Source organism: Arvicanthis niloticus, chromosome 2 (assembly GCF_011762505.2).
Source record: "Arvicanthis niloticus isolate mArvNil1 chromosome 2, mArvNil1.pat.X, whole genome shotgun sequence".
In the NCBI taxonomy this organism is placed as follows: Eukaryota; Metazoa; Chordata; class Mammalia; order Rodentia; family Muridae; genus Arvicanthis; species Arvicanthis niloticus.
The window spans coordinates 18,527,179-18,551,025 of NC_047659.1; the positions used below are offsets into that span (position 1 = coordinate 18,527,179).

The following is a 23,847-nucleotide window of genomic DNA, read 5'->3' on the forward strand; positions in this document are numbered from 1 at the left end:
TTGTTTAATTTGTATTGTTTTGTTTTCCTTTTTCCTGAAATAACAAAGGCCTCTAACCTGTTAATTAAAATTGTTTCTTTCTGAAACCCTTCAATCTGGGCTTTCATTATCTGCCCTGATCTCAGCATCACTGTCTTCAGGCTTCTATTAGCCTGGTCTTTTGTCTTCTGTGTACAATATCCAATCCTTTTCACAGTCTAAAGTTTCAAAATCACTCTACAAAACAACACTGTAGAATCTTCACATAAATGATCCATTTTTGGTCTCAACTTCTGTATTAATTGTCTTTCTGCATTGTGATACACCATAGTCAAAGGCAACTTGAATAAAAGATAATTTATTTTGGCTTATGTTTCCAGAAATATGTGTCCATTATTGTGAGCAAAGGAAAACAGAAGGCATGACAACAGGAACATGGAGCAGAGAGAGCGAATTTGGACATAAGGTGAAGCTATCTGCTCTCAAAGTCTGCCCTAGCAACTTGATTTCTTCAGTAAAGCCTATCTCCAAAACCTCCATAAATAATGGTACCAACTTGAAACCAAGTGCTCAAATGCCTAAGTGTATGGAGAACATTTCTTATTTAATTAATTACAGAATCTGATATGTAAGTTATAAGACAAATATAGGAAATGTATAAATTAAAAACAAAATACTAGAATCCAAAAGTTTTCTGTTCTTCCATGGCACATAAAACCTGTATGTCTAGTACAGAATCTGAGACTTTTGTCAGTCTTAATAATTCTAGTAAATTCTAGATTTTTTTCAACTCTCTATGGATCACCAAATTCTACTCTATTTTCCTTATGTTCTCTTCTAAGGTATAATCTTTTATGAACCACAAGTATTAGATAAAATAATATCAACAGAAACTGCATTCATCTTTTTACCTTTCTATGTACTCACAAACATTATTCACCAAGACAATATAAGCATTACTTGAATTGTCTCTCTAATAAAAGGAATATTTCATTAGATTTTATCATTATCAGAAATCTAAATTGAAACAAAATATAATTAATGATTTACAAGGAAATTTCTTTGCTATGCAACTATTCATTGGCTTTAATATTTATAATCTTGGCTCAGTTATTAAGAATATACACTGATTTTTCAGAGAACTATATTTGATTGTTACCACCCACAACAGGTGGTTCATATCTACCTGGAAATCTAGATTCAGGGCTATACATTGCCTTTTGCCTCTGCAGGCATCTCCTCTCTCCATGTGTGTCTGTGCATGTGTACATACACATAAATATAATGATAGAAATATTAACAAAATATCCTCTTTTCAAAATGAACTTCAAAACACTCAAGTATATCTAGTTTTTCCAAATCCTAAAGAATAGTCAGTTTTCTTCCCCAAACAGGGCATGGCACATTGACTGTGCTTGATTGTCACCAGTATATAGAGGACAGGCATTTCCTTTTACTTCTTGACATAGACTCATGTATATATGACATATAGCACACAGTTTCTCTCACAAATTTCTTTTTGAATTTTGAACTTAGCTTAATAAGAGCTGTTGTTACTAAAATAATTTTAAATGATAATCTGATAAAAAATTACATGTGTTCACATATTTGTGGATATATATTTAATATAAAACCTTTTATCAAGCACATAGATATGATATTATAGTAGAATTCAAAGTACTTAAAGAAACAAAGGTGATGAATTGGAGGAGGTTGGGTAACATAAGGGAATATAGAGAAACTTAGTTTACATATGCTCAAAGTACAACATTTATCAGTGATTCTGTGGAAATGTCTTTATGTAATCAGTACCATGAATATAATACACTGACAGAAAAAAATGACTCATTTTTAATTGCTAGAGTAAAGAAAATCAGATTAGAAGAAATATAAAGTATCAAAGTCTTTTTTTTTTTTGAGGGTTAAAATAGGGACAGGATTAAAATTAGAACACTGTAAGATGGAAAGTAAAAGTTCCTAGGTAGATCTGTGGTGATTGTTCAGTGGTAGCTTGAATTTATGGAATGACAAGATGCTTTGCCTAACTTTAAAACAACATGAGAAATTGGGTTGTGTGGTAGATGTTGAAGTGCTGGGCATTCAATTGTTGAATTTCTGAGCACAGGCACATGTGTAGCTGTACACTGGGAACTTCACTCATGACCACAGAGAGTGGATACATATCAAGGTGAAGACATGTGGAAACGTGAGGAGACAACTGATTTAGGTATGTATAGCTTAAATCTATTCATACTGTTACAAAAATAAGTGGTGGTTTACTTCTTATTGAACATTCTATAAAATAAGTTTGATCATTGTACTGACCTGAAAAAGACATTTGAGATACATGCATATGATGAAAACCAAAACAAAACAAATAAACAAACAACAACAAAAAAACACACAATGAAATTAATCCTTGCTAAGAAAATAGGTAAAACCATGAAATTATATGCTAGCAACAATGAATACTCACAATATAAATTTGTCAAAAATAAGCTGAGAATCACTACCAGTACCAATTCTGATTTTGTAACCCAAATAATTATGAAAAATATGTAATTTTAGAGTACTGATACAAATATTAGGCAAAATGAAGATGTGAATGTTAAAAGACACAGTTATTTTATGCACTACAATGAAATAATTTTAAAAGAAATCATACAGTAGTTTCCATCTTTATTTTTTCTCAAAGTTTTTTTGTCAGGCAGCCTGAGATAACTAAAATAACTAATCTAATGCATATATACAGTATATGTATCAATGATGATATTTAGGGTACTAACTTATATTTATAAATAGCCTATTCATACTATGTTAGTAAAGTATAAAATTTAATTAATTGAAAACAAAAGGATGTAATATAGATTTAAAGGGGAATATAAAAAATTAGTTAGAATAGACTTTTAGAGAGCCAGTGCATCTTATTTTGGGGGATACTAAAGTATACAATTACATAAAAATACACAACTGCTCTACTTCATAAGATTTTTATATAACTTCTAAAAGTAAGGCCTAATAATAGGCATAATTATGAATTTAAAAATTCATAATATACATTTGATAGTTGAGGCACCATATAGTTTCCACTTCACCTTCATTATAATCCCACTGTGTCCCAAGAGCAGGGGTTAACTGAATTCTCCACATCACCTCATAAAAAAAAGTTTTCAACTGCTTCTCAGTATGCATAAAATGTAGAATTTTTTTGGTGTGTCAACAGTTGAATTCTATAAACTTTCAATGAACATTTTTGCTGGGATGACATAAGAAACAGAAAAGGTGCCCTAAAATTAAGTGACTTGGAGATTAAGTTCAGTCCTTTATTATCCTACCAACATTAAATCACCAGGCACACCCTTATCATCTTTAATCCCAGGGACCGATGCTAATTCCAGTAAAGACTATATTGTGGATCTCTTCTTACACCTTTATTTCCCTCGTTACCCCATTTGCATCATCAAGAATGTTTTGAGTAAAATCATGTATGTACTGATTATTATGGTTAAACACTCATCTATGTGCTAAGAACAAGTATTTGTTGCTGTTAAACTGAAGAACAGTGTAATTTATAAAGAGTATAAAAGATCATACTTGAATTAATGAGAGAGCAGAAATTTATACATGAATGGGGCTAGGTCTTGAGGAAAGAAATCTTATATTAGTTATCATGTCACATATTTTCTCTGAAAGAAATGTTGAAAATTATTTCAAATAAATCTATCATTATGTCTCCACAATTAAAAATTACTATACCATATTGTGGCTATCCTAAACCCTAATGACATGTGATGATAAAATGTTCCATACAGCATAGGCAGCAGACCTAAGATATTTGTGTGACACCATTAAAACCTATGATATGAGCTTAGGACACATCAGATTGCTATACAAGAGCCACAGTTTCACAGATCAGGGTCACTCGCAAATTTCTACTTGATCTCAAGTTACACATTGGCTGTATATATATATAGTTTCAAACATGAAAGAGATGTTTCACCATGTAGGTCACTGATCTGTTTATTATTAGGTACAATAAGTCTGGATCTCTCTATCCACATTGAAATACAAAAAAAGAGCAAGACATTCTACAAGCATTACTGTCTGTGTAGATGATTTTGGATGGAAATATTTACAGAGTTTTCTGAATATATATATATATATATACATATATATATATACATATATATATACGTATATATATATGCATTAAGCATATTATCAAAAGTTATACGTTCTTTCCTTTTGTAGAGATACATGTTACTAGACATGACTGCAGTATATTTAGAAAGAAGGTAAAATAGCTTCTATGAGTTTGTTTATACTTGTGGGAGTTCTCATTGAAGGATTAAAATATTAAATTGAAAAACAGACCTAAGAACTATTAAAATTTTCTTATTTTTAAATTCTTCAAATATCTTGTATAGTTTAACTACTGAATTTATTACATAGTTATAAATATATGTTTCTGTTTCAAAATTGGATGTAATAAAATGGACAAACATTCATTTTAATTATTTTAATTGAACATTCATAGAGAAAACACAGATTAAACTCTGACTAGATTTATATGTCTTTCATCAGGGTTGAATGTAAAAAAAAACATCATTTTGTTAGCTATTACAAAAATATAGTACATATAAAATACTTCTGTAGATAGACTTAAAACAATATTTTTAGATATTTAAAAAATAAAGATTTTTAAGGAATAAAGACCATGCTGAAAAAATAGTGTTTTCTCTAAATGTAGCTATTACACAGATACAAAACTTAGAAACGCCATCTTTGACTGCTGGTCACCCACTGCGCACCAGTTTTTATTGATCTTGGTCCTTCTCTTCCCCTATTTTCTGTTTCCTTCTCCATCCTCCCCATTCCTGCTTCATTCTTTCTTTCCTTAGTTCTTGTATTACTTCATAGCTTCTTTACTTTTCTTTTTCTAGTATCAAAACCCCTGTATGCTTTAATCTATGAATTTCAAATCTAAATGCTAATTTAATTTTATGTAACTTACTCCAAGCCTTTTTCAGACATTTATGCTGCAAATTGATAATGTGGATAGACAGATGATTGATTATAGATGATAGATAGATAGATGGGTTGAAAGATTATATATATATATATATATATATATATATATATATAAGCAAATTCAAAGATATTCATAGATTATATATAGATGATAGATGAGAATTGATGATAGAAAAGTAGTTGATACATAGATGGAAATAATAAAGTAGATATAATAAATATATATATTATAAAAATAGATGATAGATAAATGGATGAATGGATAGATTATGAATCTATAGATAATGGATTGAGGATTGATCATATATGTATAGATAAATGAGACATATCAACAATAGAGTATAGACAAATGAATGAGTGGAAAGATATCATGATATAGTAAATAAATGACAGATATGTTGAAGACATTTAGGTGATAGATAATATTCAGATGACAGATTATAGATAATATAATTACATGTTCCTATCCACTCTCCTTTTTGGAATACTTTATTTATTTATTTCCATCCATGGATTTTCAAGGGAAGTTGACCTTTCTCACTACAAATCTGCATACTTCCTGAAGCCAAGACATAAAACAAGACTTACTTAATCAAACAGAAAATAAGGTCCTGTATTTACCGTGGATTTAGTCATATTTAGACACAAAGCATTTCTTAACATATACAAGTAAATTGAAATAAAATCTTGACTCCTATCAGATCACCATGAGTTGAAACTAGATATTAACAACAGAAACAACAGAAAACTTACAAACTCTAGGAGACTGAACAACTATCTACTAAATAAAAAAAAAAAATGGTCCGGAAACAAATAAAGAAAGAAATAAAATACTTTACAGAATTAAGTGAAGATGCATATAAAATGTATCCAAACTTATGAGACACAATAAAAGTGGTGTTAAGAGGAAAGTTCATAGCACTATGTGCTTACAAACAAACATCAAACAGAAAGCTAAAATTGAGAAAAGAAAAACAGTAATAAAGAATTAAAGATTCTCTTGAGGAATTTATGAAGATAGAAGAAAAACTTATCCAAATTAGTTAAAGGACAAAGAGATTATCAAAAATAATAAAATCAAAACCCAAAACCAAAAAGTGGGACATAAAAACACTGAGGAATTCAGAAAATCATAAGGATTGCCAGTCCCTCAATAATATGAACAAAAGGTGCTACGAAAATAGTTGAGTAAGTATCCTTCTTGTTATGGGGAAACATTGTTTGGGTATATGCCTAGGAGTGGTATATCTAAGTCTTGAGGTAGACCAATTCTAATTGTTTTAACTACCATATTGACATGTAAAGGAGCTCTAAATGTTTGTACCATTGGTGGTATTATGAACGAAGTTACAGATGCTTCTGGCACCAGCTTTGTTTACACTCACAGATGAGCCTGCTTTGTGAACACTCATCCTTATTACAGACATTGGTAACCTAGCAAAACCTAAAACCAGCTGTCTCTTGTAGTGGCCCAAGCAGGTCAGGACAAGACTAGTGAAAATACAGTTGTAAAGTTCAAAAGAGAGGCACCGTGTTCCCAGGATAAAGGAAAATTAGGAAGTCAGAGGAGGGCATTAGACAGCCAGCAGACAGCATACAGATTTCAAGTGAGAAACAAAAGGTTTGAACTGCTGGGAAAGGAATCACTGTTGAAGAAATAACCATGTTTCAAAGTTTGGACAAAAGACACCAGGAGCATGCTGTGCAATGCAGACTGAGCTAAGAGTTTGGATGAATAAAGGTTCTGTTTTCTTCTCATCAAGAGAAAAAGGATTTTGAGACAACAAGTAGATTGTGTTCCATAACTTACGGCACTGGAACTGGGACTATTCTGAAAAATCTCAAAATGTGACAGATATGGAGGCCATTGGTGATTGTAGGGCCTTCCACTTCCTGTGTCAATCATGTCACAGTTATGGCCTCAGTTACTGTTCATTTTTTAATAAGAAGAACAACTAAAAATATTCTTTTTATTTAACATGACTGTTTTAATTGTCTATATAGACTTGTTATTAGCTTAATAACTGAAATTTAAAATTGCCTTTCCTAAATGATGTAGACACCTGGAAGATCAGTTTACAATATGCCACTGTAAGGACAGGGTATCACATGGTAGGGTGTTATAAAAAGAGAAGCCTAAATTTGGAGTCATATAAACTTCAGATCTTACAATATCTAACAAGAAGTATAAGAATAAATTCTTCAATTTAATTTCAGAGACTTAGAAAACTCACTTCAATGGTAGTGTGGATAGTTTAGAATTACTACCCTCAGATATTGTTGATTTCATAAATAGCACCTCTATGTAGATGCACACAGCTATGATTATTTGCTTTGATTGATAGCAGGAATCTTGACTTTAAAGAAATATGAAAATTCAGCTGTATTTGTTCTTAAGCCAACATTAATTTGCATTCAGACCTCTGAATTTTACCTTGCTACTGAAGTACTGAGAGGTTTTAACTCAGCACAGCTAAGACTGATGTTTTACCACCCACTAAAAGCCTGTAATTAGGTGCCATAATGAGCTTATCTGTCATTCTTTCATTTACCAGGGGTGGGGCGGCATTGCACATGCCAGACATGCTTTTGACAGAACACTGGGCTCAGTGAACTTTGCTGACTCACATTGATGGATTCTGAATTTATTACGCTTCATAAGATGTTAGATTTGTCATATTAATGGCAAAGCCCAAGAACGGCATCAATGTTCTCCTGGATGTTTGCAGACATCTTGATCAACAACTCCTCTGGTCCAATTCTGACTGCTTCAGGTCCTTGGGCAACTTATTTAACCTCTGTCTACAGATTAATTGGTTAATTTAAATAAGTGCTTTGCAGTAAAAAGTGGGAAGCATTCTAATTGCTAATAGTGAGGATAGTATAGCCTGGTAAAGCAGTAGGCTACCCACACTGTGATTCTATTAAGTTGTCAATTAAGATGCAAGCTAACTGAATTTGTTCTTTGCAAGAATATAAATTTCTATAATGAGAGCTATATAGCATTTTAAGGCTATTCAAAAAGAATCAGGAATGCTGATTATTCAATTTAAAAATAAAGGATAACTGATAGAGTACAATGCATCAGTTGGTAGACTTGGTTAATGAACCAAGAGATTTTGAAATATTGAATCAAAATGGAATGTAGTATGACATTCCTGTATTTTGAGAAGACTGAAGATAGGAAGGAGATAGTTGTTAAGCATAACAACTTCAAGGTCATTCTTCATCACATGTTTGTGCGCACGCGTGTGTGTGTGTGTGTGTGTGTGTGTGGCCAGCTTGAAATATGCGAGGCCCTTTAAAACAAAAGTAAAACAAACAGCAGCAGTAGCAACAACACGTGCACATATGTACACACACACTAGCTATGGATTATTAACATATAGACCAGACATTTTCAAACAATATATTGATTGCTTTTTTATTACATTTTCAGTCCACCTTCATTTAGTGTTATCTAAGAAATTATTATTTATTTGTTCATCAGCTCCTGTTGTGAGGTATAATTTTAAAGAAGTCTCATATCTGAAGAACCTATAATAGACAACATAACAGAGTGGAAAAAGTCAGAAGACATAAAAACAGAGACTTAGAAGAGGAGGGAAATGTCACTTTATACTGGGAGTGGGGCATGAATGATTTGCAAAGGGTATTAGCAAATGCTGGATATTGTCTCACTGCCAGAGATGTTTCATTTATATGGAGGGTATTCTTGACTATGGCTTCACTAGAATAAAGGAGAGGTTATAAATTCAACCCTTTGTGGAACAGTAGCTAGAATGGCTCTTCATTTCCTAGAAGTCATTATAGATCGTAAGAATGTAGGAGCACAAAAGAAGAAAGGAAATTAATGCATTAGTAGGAAGCAGTCATGCTGATATCCTCTGCTAGGCTGATGGCAGAGAGATGAAAGAATGAGGGAATGGAGAAGAGTTTCATGGAATGAGAGCACAAGAGCATCTAGATTATATTTTCATGAGAATGCTGTTCTGGACACACAGAATTTCATGACAAGGGACAGTAGGTATAATATAATAACATATATATTGTTAAAAAGAGCCTGGCCTCATATGAGAGGAAATAAAGTTAAAAAAAAATGGAGACTGAAAATTAACCATTTCCTTTCTACAGCAGGTGTGGTCACACTGTAAAGCCAGGGCAGGATAATCAATGCTGCACTATCAAATAAACTAGTATACATAGCATGGCTGCATATTGTTCCCTGTGCTTCCTGAACTGACCATAGAAGTGGTCATGCTTTGAGGGACATTAAATGAATTTAAGGACTGAGTCACAAAGGTCTATTGCCCGCCTCAGATCTTGGCTCTAACAATTTACACCAGGATTCCATGCAAAAGGCTTTTTATGCTGCACTGGTCAAATCTTCTTGAAACAACACTAATATATATATATATATATTATAATATATATATATATAATATATATATATATAATATTAATATATATAATATATATAATATATATAATATATATATATTATATATTATATATAATATATATATATAATATATATATATAATATATATATATTATATATATATATTATATAATATATATAATATATATATATATCCAGTGCATTGTAGAACAAAGAAAGTGAACAAGAAAAAAAAAACATTTTCTGAGTACACACACACACACACACACACACACACACAGAGTTTTCAATGAATGTGCATAAAAGAGTCAGAAAACTTGTTTTATATAAAAATATAAATGTGACTGTCATTCGATAATGTACACAAGTAGCAAAGAGAGAAAGGTAGATATCAGTTAGAAATGAAACAAACAGGTCCTGACAGCTTGCATGATTGAGTGAGTAGGGACAATGAGCACAGTTCACATTCTGGATGTTTTCTCTCTCTCTTTTTTTTTTTGTTTGTTTGTTTGTTTTTCGAGACAGGGTTTCTCTGTGTAGTCCTGGCTGTCCTGGAACTCACTCTGTATACCAGGCTGGCCTCGAACTCAGAAATCCGCCTGCCTCTGCCTCCCAAGTGCTGGGATTAAAGGTGTGCGCCACCACTGCCCGACTCTGGATGTTTTCAAAGGATGAAAAAAGGATATAAAAGCCTGCAGAGTCAATAAGGACTTCCACTATTTTTGATTGGTAATAAATGTTCCTTGTTAAACATTTCAAGTAAGAATAGTGTGATAATTCAAAGTGAAAAAAAAGTCAGGACTATAAGATAAGATTAACTCTCTCAGAAAACTGAGAATCATATCTTAAGCTTACATACTGGTTCAGCAGGAGATACAAATTTAGAGTCATCATTTAGGTGCTACAAAAATCCCATAAATAAGTAAAATCATCTAGACACTAGTTTCTGAATTTCTTTCCCCTGGGAAAAAACATCTAAAAATATTAAAATAATATTTATTCATGGATTTAGAATAGAAAATGATGCACTGAAAATAGCATTTTGAAAAGAAAAAGAAGTTTTTGTATAATGTGATACTTTGTATAGGAATCTGTACCTGGAGTAAGAAAATCCCAGATGAGGATAGCACTTGAGATCACGTCAATGTTTAAGCCGGTATGTAATATTTTACTCTCAGAAAAGACCAAAAAATACCCAAAAGATAAAATACAAATTGGAAAAATGGAAAATGAGTAAAGAAAATGTCTTTAGAAACAAGGATCAATAAATTGATGAAAGCCAATGTGAAACAGGCTTGACCACTGAACATAGCATAATCAATCAACTTGAAACTCATAAGAGATCCTTCTCTTGTACAGCAAAGGCAGAAACTTAACAGAAGTGAAGTTGATAGAGAAATAGAGACAGGAAAATAACAACAAAATATTTTGAAAGAATGATACTACCTGATAAAAGAGGTGAGAACAGGGAAATGAAGTTGGGACTACAGATAGTGATATAGGATGTCTTATATTTGTCTTTTTCAGAAACACCTTGATAAAAAGCAAAAGGTCTAGGGAAGTAGAGAGAAAAATTCTGGTTCTGTCTGCACATCTGAGGATGAGACCATTAGAACATACTCTGGGCTGTCACTAGTTGTGCTACTTATGAAGGGTGGGGGATGGGAAAGAATAAAGATTCCTACAGGCTTCCAGGACTAGAAGGGGAGTAAGAAAGTTAAGGATCCAAATATGGAGATGATTATAGTAATAAGTCTTTGAATTTAATCTAGGAAAGAAAACAAACAAAATCTTTTGGAATATGATAAAATAATGTAAAAATTATTAGAGTTTAAGTGATAGGAAAAAAGTTTAAGAACATGGAAAAAGGGGTCCTGCTAAAATAAAGAGAAGAAAGAGCACAAATGTGAACTATAGTATTACTTAGTGCAAACATCAAAGCTTGTTGCTGGCAAGCTGAGGGAGGACACTTTCACTTACAGTACTGGCATCTGTCTCCAGTGTAGTCTGCCTGACAGTGGCAGTAAGGCTGGTTCCCAGCAGTCACAACACAGCTCCCACCGTTATGACAAGAATCTTCACAGACTGTCTTGCCACAGTTGGGCCCAGTAAAGCCCAGGGCACAGATACAGGTGGGTCTTCCTGTTGAACAAAAGAAAACCATGCTGTTATCCTTAAATGGAACATCAGTAGATAAAAATTAGGGCATGAGGTTTTTGGCAAAGCTATGCCTACAATTTGTTCTGTGACTTTATTATACCAAAAGAAAGCTCATCTGTCTCAGGAAGTATATCCAAAGAAGTATAAAATAAACATATCTGACATTCAGTTAGGTCATTTCATGGATGCTTTATAAATAAGTGTACTTCTGCATTGTTCTTTTTTCTCATGTATGTTTTCTTTTCAATTTTTTCTTAACATATATGATATCAAAAAGTTTATTTTATTATATAATTCAGATAATCATTATTTGCCAGTGTTCATTCCATGTTCACCACTGCTGACTGTACACAAAGCATCAGTGCACCAGTGCTTCAGGGTGACATTTTAATCACTAAAGAGAATTATGCTGTATATAATGGTTACATATATTAATGAAGTTTTCTTAACTGAAATAAACACACTAATGTTTAGTATATATGTACCCACTGGGACTTAATTTGTCTAGTCTTGATGATTACTCATGTTAAAATAATTACTGGTAGCCTACTAAATATTGTATGTTCAACACAGTAGAATATTTCCTAGATCATCTTTGAACATTTTCCCTCATTCTTTTCTGTGGAAAGTAATTTATCGCCATAGCAAACATTCCTTTATGTTTTCTATGTTATGTACAAAACAGTACCTCTCTTCCTGGCCTATCACTAAGCAGGAACTGCTTTGGCAGACACAGAGAGAAGAAAAGCATCTATTGTAAACACATAAATTTAAACACAAAAGCATAAAGGACAATGAGCAGATTCAGTCACCAGGCTAAGGCAGGGCATAGCCAGTGTTTATGCCGTTGGAACTTTATTCACTGATAATCTGGGAGGAAAAATAAAATTGCGTGAGAAATTCATGAGACACGTGTTATTAAGGTTTTAAATATAATGATACAATTATTTTATATATGGTCATAGCCTGTGCCTATATTTTTAATATAATTTTATTTGTTGTAGAATTTCAGGGAAATGAATCAGTAAACAATATTCCCGCTAGATCAAGTCTGATGAAAACAACACTGTTTGACATCAGTGCTACAGGCAGGTCAATGGCTGCTGAGAAAATAAGAATAAGTGGCCTTTTGGAATAAACTATCAAGTATGCAGCTTATATTTAACATAGTATTTCTAAGGAATAAAATATGTTTAAGTAAAATTCACCTACATTTCTTAAAGAATGAAAAATATCTACAATGTATCCAGTAAGTTCAAAGTAATTGAAAGATTGCTACACCCTTAAAACCACTAGAAATTTGCTCTAAACAAATTCATCCATAATTCCATGATCAACAGTACTGCTATAAAAATAAAGTATTTACAAGTGCTGTTTGGTGCTAGATAAATGTCTATTAATGCTCCAGAAACAAAGAGATTATTAGAGCTGAGTAAGTTAATCATTTTTTGTTGCCAAAAATGATTTACTAAATATTAGCAGGATGTTTCCTTAGAGTCGTAACAAATGTCCATTGATTGCTGAAATAAAGAGACAATATTTTACCTGGCATATTAGTGAATAAAAACAAAGAGGGGAAGGGAGCAAATTGAGGAGGTAAGGAAAGAGACTGATAAGTTTGGCACACGATGACTGAAGAAAACAAGAACATGTCAAAAAACCAATTACTTATCTTACTAAGCATTCATGCATTACATAAAGAGAAAATAATTCATGCCAAGAAAAATAAAAAGTAGCTTGAGCCTAGAAGTAGCAGTGGACAAAGTAAAGAAGTGCAAGACCATTTGGAAATTCAGGGTATCATAAAAAATAAAATACAAATACTAAAGATGAGAAAATTCTATTTAATTTATAGTTCTTTTTTGGTCTCATAGACAGCCTTTTCACAAACATTACAGGCTATAGACATCGATCATGGTTTTCCTTGAGAATTTGATAATAAGACAACATGCTGAAGACCTCAAATATTTGTACTATAGGGCATGAATTAAGAAAGTTGGCATTGACTTTGAAGCTTAATTCCTACTGGCTAGGCAACAGTGGCATGAATATTATGTGAGCAATCAACCATTTTCTGATTTGATTTAAGACCTACTCCATACCAGATGGAAACTAGGTCTGGTGCCAGTAACTCGGCTATAGCTAGCTAGGTTAGAGGCTCTATGGGAGAACAGAACCAGGTAGTATTGTTTTGCTAAATGATCATAGTAATAAGATGCTCCCTGAAATCTTATCTTTATTCCTATAAATTAGTGTATCTCTCAGCTTCAATCAGAGAACCTTCTTTGTGCAGTAGATGTTGGTTAACAAAGAATCTCATAAGTTGTCAACATGCACCGAATAAGAATGTAGAGTATTTGACTACAAATGGGATACTTATATCACAATCCTCCTCCCAAGGAAACAATATTTGCTAGATAAGACAGTATAGTTGCATATATGAACTCACACCTGGGAATACAACAATAGAGTTTTCACAAGGGTAAGCTAACCAAAATCCAGCATGGATGGCAGAGGAACTCATTAAGTCCTGCCACTAGCTGAGAATCCACTGGTTTCTAATGCCAGTATCAAGAGGAAAAGTTAGTTTTCTTCATGGATGCAGGCTCTGAGAGCCTACCCACACTACTGTAGAGTCTCACACTCAGTTACCTACAGGCAGAAGTAAATAGACCCATAGAGCACATGGCAAAAACTTCTGTAAGAAAAGTGATTGGCAGGCAGAGTAATTAGGGGGTAAGGAACAATGAGTGAATTACACCCAAACATGTAACCTGTAACTATGAATATTACATAATTATATTTAAAATAATGAAAGCAGCACATGACAGAGATAACGAAGCAGAGAATCCACACATTTGCTTAATAATCTCTCCACCAGAGCCATTCAGAGAAATAAAAGTGTTAGTAGCTTTCCTGTAAGTCATGAATGTTTTAAAATTAAAGAAGGTATTGTTCTTGCCTAAAAGAGATGGAGCAGAGAGTGAAAAAAGGGCCATCCAGTGACAGGACCAAGGAGCCATCCCATGGACAGACAACAAACCCTGACACTATTATTGATGCCATGTTGTACTTGCAGAGAAAAACCTAGCATGGCTGTCCTCTTATAGGCTCTACCAGAAGCTGAAACAGACATATGCATGTATTCACAATCAATTATTGGATGGAAGTTGCATTACTCCGTGGAAGAGTTAGGCGAAGGAATAAAGGAGCTGCAGAGCATGGCGACCCCATAGAAAGCCCAATAGTGTCTACTAACTTGGCCTCCTGGGAGCTCCTAGAGACTAAGCTACCAATCAAAGAACAAGCTAGTCTGAGGCCCCCAAGCATATGTAGCTGAGGATTTTCTTGTCTGGCCTCAGTGGGAGAGGATGTGCCTAATCCTTTAGAGACTTGATGCCCCAGGAAGGGGGATGACTGGGGGGTGGGGAGTACCCTCTCAGACTGTAAAAGGGATGGAGTTAAGAACTCTTGGAGGAGAACCAGGGGGACAACATTTGGAATGTACATTAAAATAATTAATAAAATGCACGTATCCAAGCTGTTCCCAGTTAGCAAAACATGAAAACACTTAGAATCTATCTCAGTTATTTTCAAAAATATTAACTTTTCTTCCTTTGAAGAAAAGATTTCTTGTTGATAAAAACAAACCCTATCCTAAGAGAGTACTGCCTGACAGACATCCAAGAGCAATGGCAAAAGCATAGATCATACTGAGGTTCTTTTAAGTCTCCCTTAACCAACAACTTGAAGGGAGACAATGGTTTTGGGAGCTTTTTGTTTAATAGTATTAAATACTTAAATTAAATTGTTAAATAGTATTAAATGATTAAATACTAATATTCCATTTCTTTAATTATTATTGTTCTATACAACTGTCATATTATAATTAAGTCTGACGAAAATCTTAATTATACACTGTTCATACGGGAATTTTACAAAAGGCATAACTGCAAGTAAACCAACAATAAATAAATCCGTGATATACCCACTGAGATTTGTTTCACAAAACAATATTTATAAAGATAATTAGATTTTTCAATCTATAACACATTTTTAAAATATCATATGGCCTTTTCTCTTGGTCCTTTGGCTGGGACAGATACCTAGCTGGTCTGCTCCCATGAAGACACCATATCCTGAGACATCCTAAAGGAGCCACTACACCCAGAGCAGTGCATAAGAACCCTCTCCCACTACCCTATGCCCCAGGGCTACAACTGGGAGCCTGGGGCAACTAGGATCCATCAGCTACCTAAACCCTGCCCCTCTGGAATACCACTCCCATTCTGCCCCTTGCTTGGTCCTTTTGGCTGGGGCAGACACCTATCTGGTCTGCCCTTGTGAAAACACCTTGTGAAGACGTCTGAGTCATAATAGAGGAGACACTACACCCATCTAGCTGGTCTGTTCCCATGAAGACACCACAACCTGAGCCATCCTAGAGGAACCACTGTACTCAGAGCAGCAGGATTTCAGGATCCCAGAGGTGGCCTGAGTCCCAGGATTTCTTTTACCCAGGAACTCAGGATCACAGAATCACAGAGACATCTGAAACCTGAGGAGTTATAACACAAGCAAAATAACTGGAAAGACAGGCTCTAGCCAGAGAAATTGAGTGCAGGTAGCACTAGAGTTAACCAGATGGCAAAAGGCAAGCACAAGACATAAGCAACAGAAACCAAAGATACTTGGCATCATCAGAACCCAGTTCTCCCACCATAGCAAGCCCTGGACACCCCATCACACATGAAAAGCAAGATTTAGAATTAAAATCACTTCTCATGATGATGAGAGAGGACTTTTACAGGAGACCACAGTTAAACAGGTAGAAGCCCTTAAAGAGGAAACACAAAAATCTCTTAAAGAATTGCAAGAAAATACAACCAAACAGGTGAAGGAATTAAACAAAACCAACCAGGACCTAAAAATGAAAGTAGAAACAATAAGAAAATCTCAAAGGGACAATACCCTGGATATATCTCAAAAAGAGACTACCCTAGATATAGAAAACCTAGGAATGAGATAAGGAGTCATAGATGCAAGCATCACCAACAGAATACAAAAGATAGAAGAGAGAATATCATGTGCAGAAGATACCATGGAAAAGATTGACACAACTGTCAAAGAAAATGCAAAATGCAAAAAGCTCCTAACCCAAAACATCCAGAAAATCCAGGACACAATGAGATGAGCAAACTTAAAAATAATAGGTATAGATGAAGGTGAAGACTCCCAAATTAAAGGGCCAGTAAATATTTTCAACAAAATTATAGAGGAAAACTTCCCTAACCTAAAGAAAGAGGTGTTCATGAATATACAAGAAGCCTACAGAACTCCAAATAAACTAGACCAAAAAAGAAATACATCCCTTCACATAATAATCAAAACATCAAGTGTGCAAAACAAAGAAAAAATACTAAAAGCAGTAAGGGAAAAAGGTAAAGTAACATATAAAGGAAGACCTATCAGAATTACACCAGACCTCTTACCAGAGACTATAAAAGCCAGAAGATCCTGGACTGTTATCATACACACCCTAAGAGAACACAAATGCCAGCCGAGACTACTATACCCTGCAAAACTCTCAATCACTATAGCTGGAGAAACCAAAACATTCCATGAAAAAACCAAGTGTACACAATATCTTCCCACAAATCCAGCACTTCAATGGATAATGGATGGAAAACTCTAACACAAGGAGGAAAATAACAACCTAGAAAAAGCAAGGAAGTAATCTTCCAACAACCAAATAGAAGATAGTTACACAAACATAATTCCACCTCTAATAACAAAAATAACAGGAAGCAACAATCAGTTTTCTTAATATCTCTTAATATCAATGGACTCAATTCTCTAATAAAAAGACATAGACTCTCAGACTGGATACATAAACAGGACCCAGAAGTTTGCTGCATACAGGAAATGCACCTCAGTGACAAAAACAGTTACTACCTCAGAGTAGAAGGATGGAAAACAATTTTCCAAGCAAATGGTCCCAAGAAACAAGCTGAAGTAGCCATTTGAATATCAGATAAAATCAACTTTCAAGCAAAAATAATCAAAAAAGATGGGGAAGGACACTTCATACTCATCAAAGGAAAAAATCTACCAAGAAAATTCTCAATTCAGAACATCTATGATCCAATGCAAGGGCACCAACATGCATAAAAGAAACTTTACTAAAGCTCAAAACACACATTGCACCTCACACAATAATAGTGGGGGACTTAAATACCTCATTCTCAGCAATGAACAGTTCATGGAAATAGAAACTAAACAGAGACACAATGAAGTTAACAGAAGTTATGAACCAAATGGATTTAACTGATATCTATAGAACATCTCATCCTAAAACAAAAGAATATACCTTTTTCTCAGCACCTCATGGTACCTTCTCCAAAATAGACAATATAATGGTCACAAAACAGGCCTCAACAGATACAAGAAAATTGAAATAATCCCATATATCCTATCAGATTACCATGGACTAAGGCTGGTCTTTAATAATAACAAAAACAATGTAAAGCCCACATACACATAGAAACTGAACAACACTCTACTCAATGATGACTTGGTCAAGGAAGAAATAAAGAAAGAAATTAAAGGCTTTTTAGAATTTAATGAAAATGAGGACACATCATACCAAAACTTGTGGGACACAATGAAAGCAGTACTAAGAGGAAAACTCATAGCTCTAAGTACCTACAAAAAGAAGCTGGAGAGAGGATACACTAACAACTTGACAGTACAGCTGAAAGCTTTAGAACACAAAGACGCAAATACACCCAAGAGGAGTAGACAGCAAGAAATAATCAAACTCAGAGATGAAATCAACCAAGTAGAAACAGAAAGAACTATAAAAAATATCAACAAAACCAGGAGCTGGTAAATAAAAAAATTAACAATATAGATAAACCTTTAGCCAGATTAACCAAAGGGCACAAAGAGAGTATCCAAATTAATAAAATCAGAACTGAAAAGGGAGACATAACAACAGAAACAGGAAATTAAAAAAAAATCAACAGATCCTACTACAAAAGCTTATACTCAACAAAACTGAAAAATCTGGATGAAATGGATAATTTTCTTGACAGACACTAGGTACCAAGGTTAAATCAGGAGCAAGTAAACCATCTAAACAGGCCCATAACACCTAAAGAAATTGCAGAAGTCATTGAAAGTCTCCTCACCAAAAAAGCCCAGGACCAGTTGGTTTTAGCGCAGGATTCTATCAGACCTTCAAGGAAGACCTAATACCAATTCTCTTCAAACTATTCCACAAAATAGAAACAGAAGGAACACTACCCAATTCATTCTATGAAGCTACAATCACACTTATACCTATACCTCACAAAGACCCAACAAAGAAAGAGAACTTCAGACCAATCTCCCTTATGAATATCGATGCAAAAATACTCAATAAAATTCTTACAAACTAAATCCAAGAACATATTAAATAATCATCCACCACGATCAAGTAGGCTTTATCCCAGGAATGCAAGGATGGTTCAATATCAGAAATACATCAATATAATCTACTATATAAACAAACTTAAAGAAAAAATTCACATGATCATTTCAGTAGATGCTGAGAAAGCATTTGACAAAATTCAACATCTCTTCATGGTAAAAGTCTTGGAAAGATCAGGAATACAAGGCCCATACCAAAAAGTAAAAGCAATATACAGCAAACCTGTAGCCAACATCAAACTAAATGGAGAGAAACTTGAAGCAATCCCACTAAAATCAGGGACTAGACAAGGCTGCCCACTGTCTCCCTACCTATTTATTATAGTACTGGAAGTCCTAGCCAGAGCAATTAGACAAAAAAGGAAGTCAAAGGAATACAAATAGGAAAGGAAAAAGTCAAAATTTCACTATTTGCAGATGGTATGATAGTATATTTAAGTGATCCTAAAACTTCCAACAGAGAACTCCTAAACCTGATAAACAACTTCAGCAAAGTGGCTGGATATAAAATCAACTCAAACAAACCAGTAGCTTTCCTCTACTCAAAAGGTATTTAGGCTGAGAAAAAATTAGAAAAATGACACCCTTCACAATAGTAATAAATAATATAAAATACCTTGGTGTGAATCTAATCACACAAGTGAAAGATCTATATGACAAGAACTTCAAGTCTCTGAAAAAAGAAATCGAAGATCTCAGAAGATGGAAAGATCTCCCATGCTCATGTATTGGCAGGACTAATATAGTAAAAATGGCCATCTTGCCAAAAGCCATCTACAGATTCAATGCAATCCCCATCAAAATTCCAAATCAATTCTTCATAGAGGTAGAAAGAGCAATTTGAAACTTCATTTGGTATAACAAAAAAACCCAGGATAGTGAGAACTATTCTCAACAATAAAAGAACTTCTGGGGGAATCACCATCCCTGACTTCAAACTACTACAGAGCAATAGTGATAAAAACTGCATGGTATTGGTACAGAGACAGGCAGCAAGATCAATGGAATAGAATTGAAGATCCAGAAATGAACCCACACACCTATGGTCATTTGATCTTTGACAAAGGTGCTAAAACCATCCACTGGAAAAAGGACAGCATTTTCAACAAATGGTGCTGGTTCAACTGGAGGTCAGCATATAGACAAATGCAAATCGATCCATTCTTATCTCCTTGTACAAGGCTCAAGTCCAAGTGGATAAAGGACCTTCACATAAAACCAGACACACAGAAACTAATAGAAGATAAGGTGGGGAAGACCCTTAAATACCTAGGCACAGGGGAAAAGTTCCTGAACAGAACACCAATGGCTTATGCTCTAAGATCAAGAATTGACAAATGGGACCTCATAAAATTGTATAGCTTCTGTAAGGCAAAAGACACTGTCAATAGGACAAAACAGCAACCAACAGATTGGGAAAAGATCATTACTAATCCTACATCTGTTAGAAGGCTAATATCTAATATATATAAAGAACTCAAGAAATTACACTCCAGACAATCAAAGAACCCTATTAAAAAAATGGAGTAAAGAGCTAAACAAAGAATTCTCAACTGAGGAACCTTGATTAGCTGAGAAGCACTTTAAGAAATGTTCAATATCCTTAGTCATCAGAGAAATGCAAATCAAAACAATCCTGAGATACCACCTCACACCAGTCAGAATGGCTGAGATCAAAAACTCAGGTGTTAGTATATGCTAGAAAGGATGTGGAGAAAGACGAACACTCCTCCATTGTTGGTGGGATTGCAAGCTGGTACAACCACTCTGGAAATCAGTCTGGCGGTTCCTCAGAAAACTGGACATAGCTCTACCTGATGACCCAGCTATACCACTCCTGGGCATATACCCAGAAGAGGCTGTAACATATAACAATGACATATGCTCCACTATGTTTATAGCAGCCTTATTTATAATAACCAGAAGCTATTATAGGTGGGAGAAAAGATCCTTGGTCCCATGAAGGCTGGATGCTGAGTATGGGGGAATTTGAGGGTGGGAGGTGGGAGTTTGGGGGTATGTGGGGGCACATCCTCATAGAAGCAGGAGGAGGGGGGATGGGATAGGGGATCCTGGTCAGTGGGGGGAATGAGGTAAGGGGATAACATCTAAAATGTAAATAAAATACCCAATAAAAAATTTTAAAAACCATCATATTTATATATAAAAATCCTTTGTGACAATTGCTATACAGATATTTAAGTATTAATTATTATAAGATATTATTCAGCTATGTCTCAGACTGAAATTAAATGATAACTAATTTGTACTAAAAATATACAATATAATTTTCTTGACCAAATAATTGCAGACATCTTGATCTAATAAATTAGGTATGTAGATTAATTTATATATTATGCTTAAACATTTGAATGAGTGATTTCAACATAAATATTGCAAATTCAATGCTCTCCAGATGTTTCTCTGCATAGATTTTATATAAGTTAAATAAAATAGCTATAAATTAGTATGCCAAAATATTCAATTAGTATATGAATTTCTCAACCTACCAATACTCAGTTGCTTTTATTATCTTAGCAAAGTTTGTAACCATTAAATGATTCAATCGCAAAACAGTTTATCAAAACCATGCTTATTTCTTCAAATAAACTATACCTATTTTACTAAAGTTTATCCAATACAACTTTATCAATTTCTTTTTTATATTTTTATTGGTTATTTTATTTATTAACTTTACAAATGTTATCGCCCTTCCCAGTTTCTGCTACATAAACCCCCTATACACTCCCCTGTCTCTATGAGGGTCTCTCCCTCCCACCTACCCTACCTCAGCACACTATCATTCCCCTACCCAGGGTCATCCAGCCTTCACAGGACCAAGGGTCTCCCCTCCCACTGATGCCAAATAAGCCCATCCTCTGCTACATATGTGGCTGGAGCCATGGGTCCCCCATGTGTACTCTTTGGTTGGTGGTTTAGTCCCTGGGAGCTTTGGGGGGGGGGGTCTTGGTTGATCTTGTTCTTTCTATTGTTTGCAAACCCCTACATCTCCTTCAGTCCTTTCTCTAACTCCTCCATTAGGGACTGCTTGCTCAGTCTGATGTTTGGCTATGTGCATTAGCATCTGTATTGGTCAGGTCCTCGCAGAGCCTCTCAGGAGACAGTTATTTCAGGCTCCTCAGCCCAGTCAGCACTGGTAGAAGCATTTCTTAACCTAGGTTCTTCTTTCCAGTTAATTCCAGCTTATATCAAGTTAACTAAAGAAGACTAAAAACCTTCAGAAAAGTGAACTCTTTCAGTTGAGGAATTTGTACTTTTCCATTTCTTAAAAAATAATGATGGTCTGAAAACACATTTTCTCTCAAAATGAATGAATGACTAATTATGCCAGCAACACAGAATGATATTTCTCTGTCACTCCCATGTGTTAAACTAAATTTATTTTATTTTCTTCTCTAAGTGAGCAATACAGAAAGGAATTTGTAAGGGTGGGACTGGGAGAAGAAGGAGAAAAGGGGCAGTGATTGGGATGAATAAAAAAGAAAAAAAGACCTAAAATATCTTAGGTTTTATAATTCCTACATTGTAGTTATAATTTTAGATGGCAAAAAGGGTGCAATCAAAGGTTCTGGTGAAGTTTATTTTTCTTTAAAATGAACCTAACTATAAATAGCAATGAACTTTTATTTTTAGAGACATTATTTGTATAGTGGGGGAAAAACACAAACTTGAATGTTATAGAAACATATAAATTCTTTAAACATGTCAGTTTTTCCCTAGGATAGACTAGCATGCAAGAAAATCACAGTAGTGCAATCAAGTCTAAGCAATGGAGTGAGCAGCAATGAAAGGGCTCAAGAGCAAGATGGGGAATCTGAGTAAATATACTACAACTGGGTCAGCAAAGGCAGACAATAATATAGAAGTAAACATATCTCAAAATGGCTATTGCTAGGTTTATGTGCTTTGTGCAGTCCACTCTAAGGAACTTCCAAGCAAATAATGACAAACATATAACTCTGTCACTCTCCTCAAGACAGAATAGGGCATATCTACAAAGATTATCCTAGTACTGCCATCTACAAATCTTGTGTAAGACTCAATTTAGGATAAGAGTAAAACCTTGTAACTATCAGAGAAATGTTTATGAAGTCATCCTATTAACTCTTGCTGTAGAAGAACTCTTTCCTTCAGAACATAAACATACCATGAGTATTCTCATAAAACAAAACTAATGAAAACAGTGGGAAGGAGGGGAAACTACAAACCATAGGGCATGAGCATATAAAACACTACCCTAAAGGAGAAAAACATCATGAGATAACACTATACTGTGATAACTTCACTACTAGTTAACAAAGATGAAGAAATAACTGAACTTCTAGAAGGAGTACAGAGTACAGCATTTTTAACATCCAATGACAAGGTTAAGACCAAGAAATGTAACTCAGGAAATTAATTCAAGTCATAGGCAAAAATGTTAAGTGTAGATGAAATAATCCATACCCTGTAAGAAAGAAATATGTAAAATATGGAGGAAAACTTCAGAAAAGAAACAGGGCATTAGAAGAGAAGATATAAACTCTGAGAATGATTAAATTACATAGGTCTAATAAATTACACAACAGAAAGCATTGTCAAAAGGCATGACCAAGCTGAAAAACAAATATCAGGAATAGAGCCTAAGTTTGAAACATTATTATACACATAAGAGGGAAAAAAACCAAAACAATGAACAGGACACACATTTCTAAGATGACAGGAATATACTCAAGAGACCAAACATTAGAATTCATGCTGTAAAAGAAGGGCTGAGATAAAGTATATATATTAGCAAGCTT

The 23,847-nt window shown here is 34.3% G+C and overlaps 1 protein-coding gene across 1 annotated transcript in view; it reads right to left on the minus strand.

Annotated features, from left to right (window-relative positions):
* Positions 1-23,847, minus strand: part of Lrp1b (LDL receptor related protein 1B) — a 349,921-nt gene that overhangs the window by 43,770 nt on the left and 282,304 nt on the right. Inside the window, exon 44 of the mRNA XM_076928219.1 lies at positions 11,393-11,554. Coding sequence (XP_076784334.1) covers positions 11,393-11,554 — 162 coding nt within the window. The remainder of the gene's footprint in view (positions 1-11,392; positions 11,555-23,847) is intronic.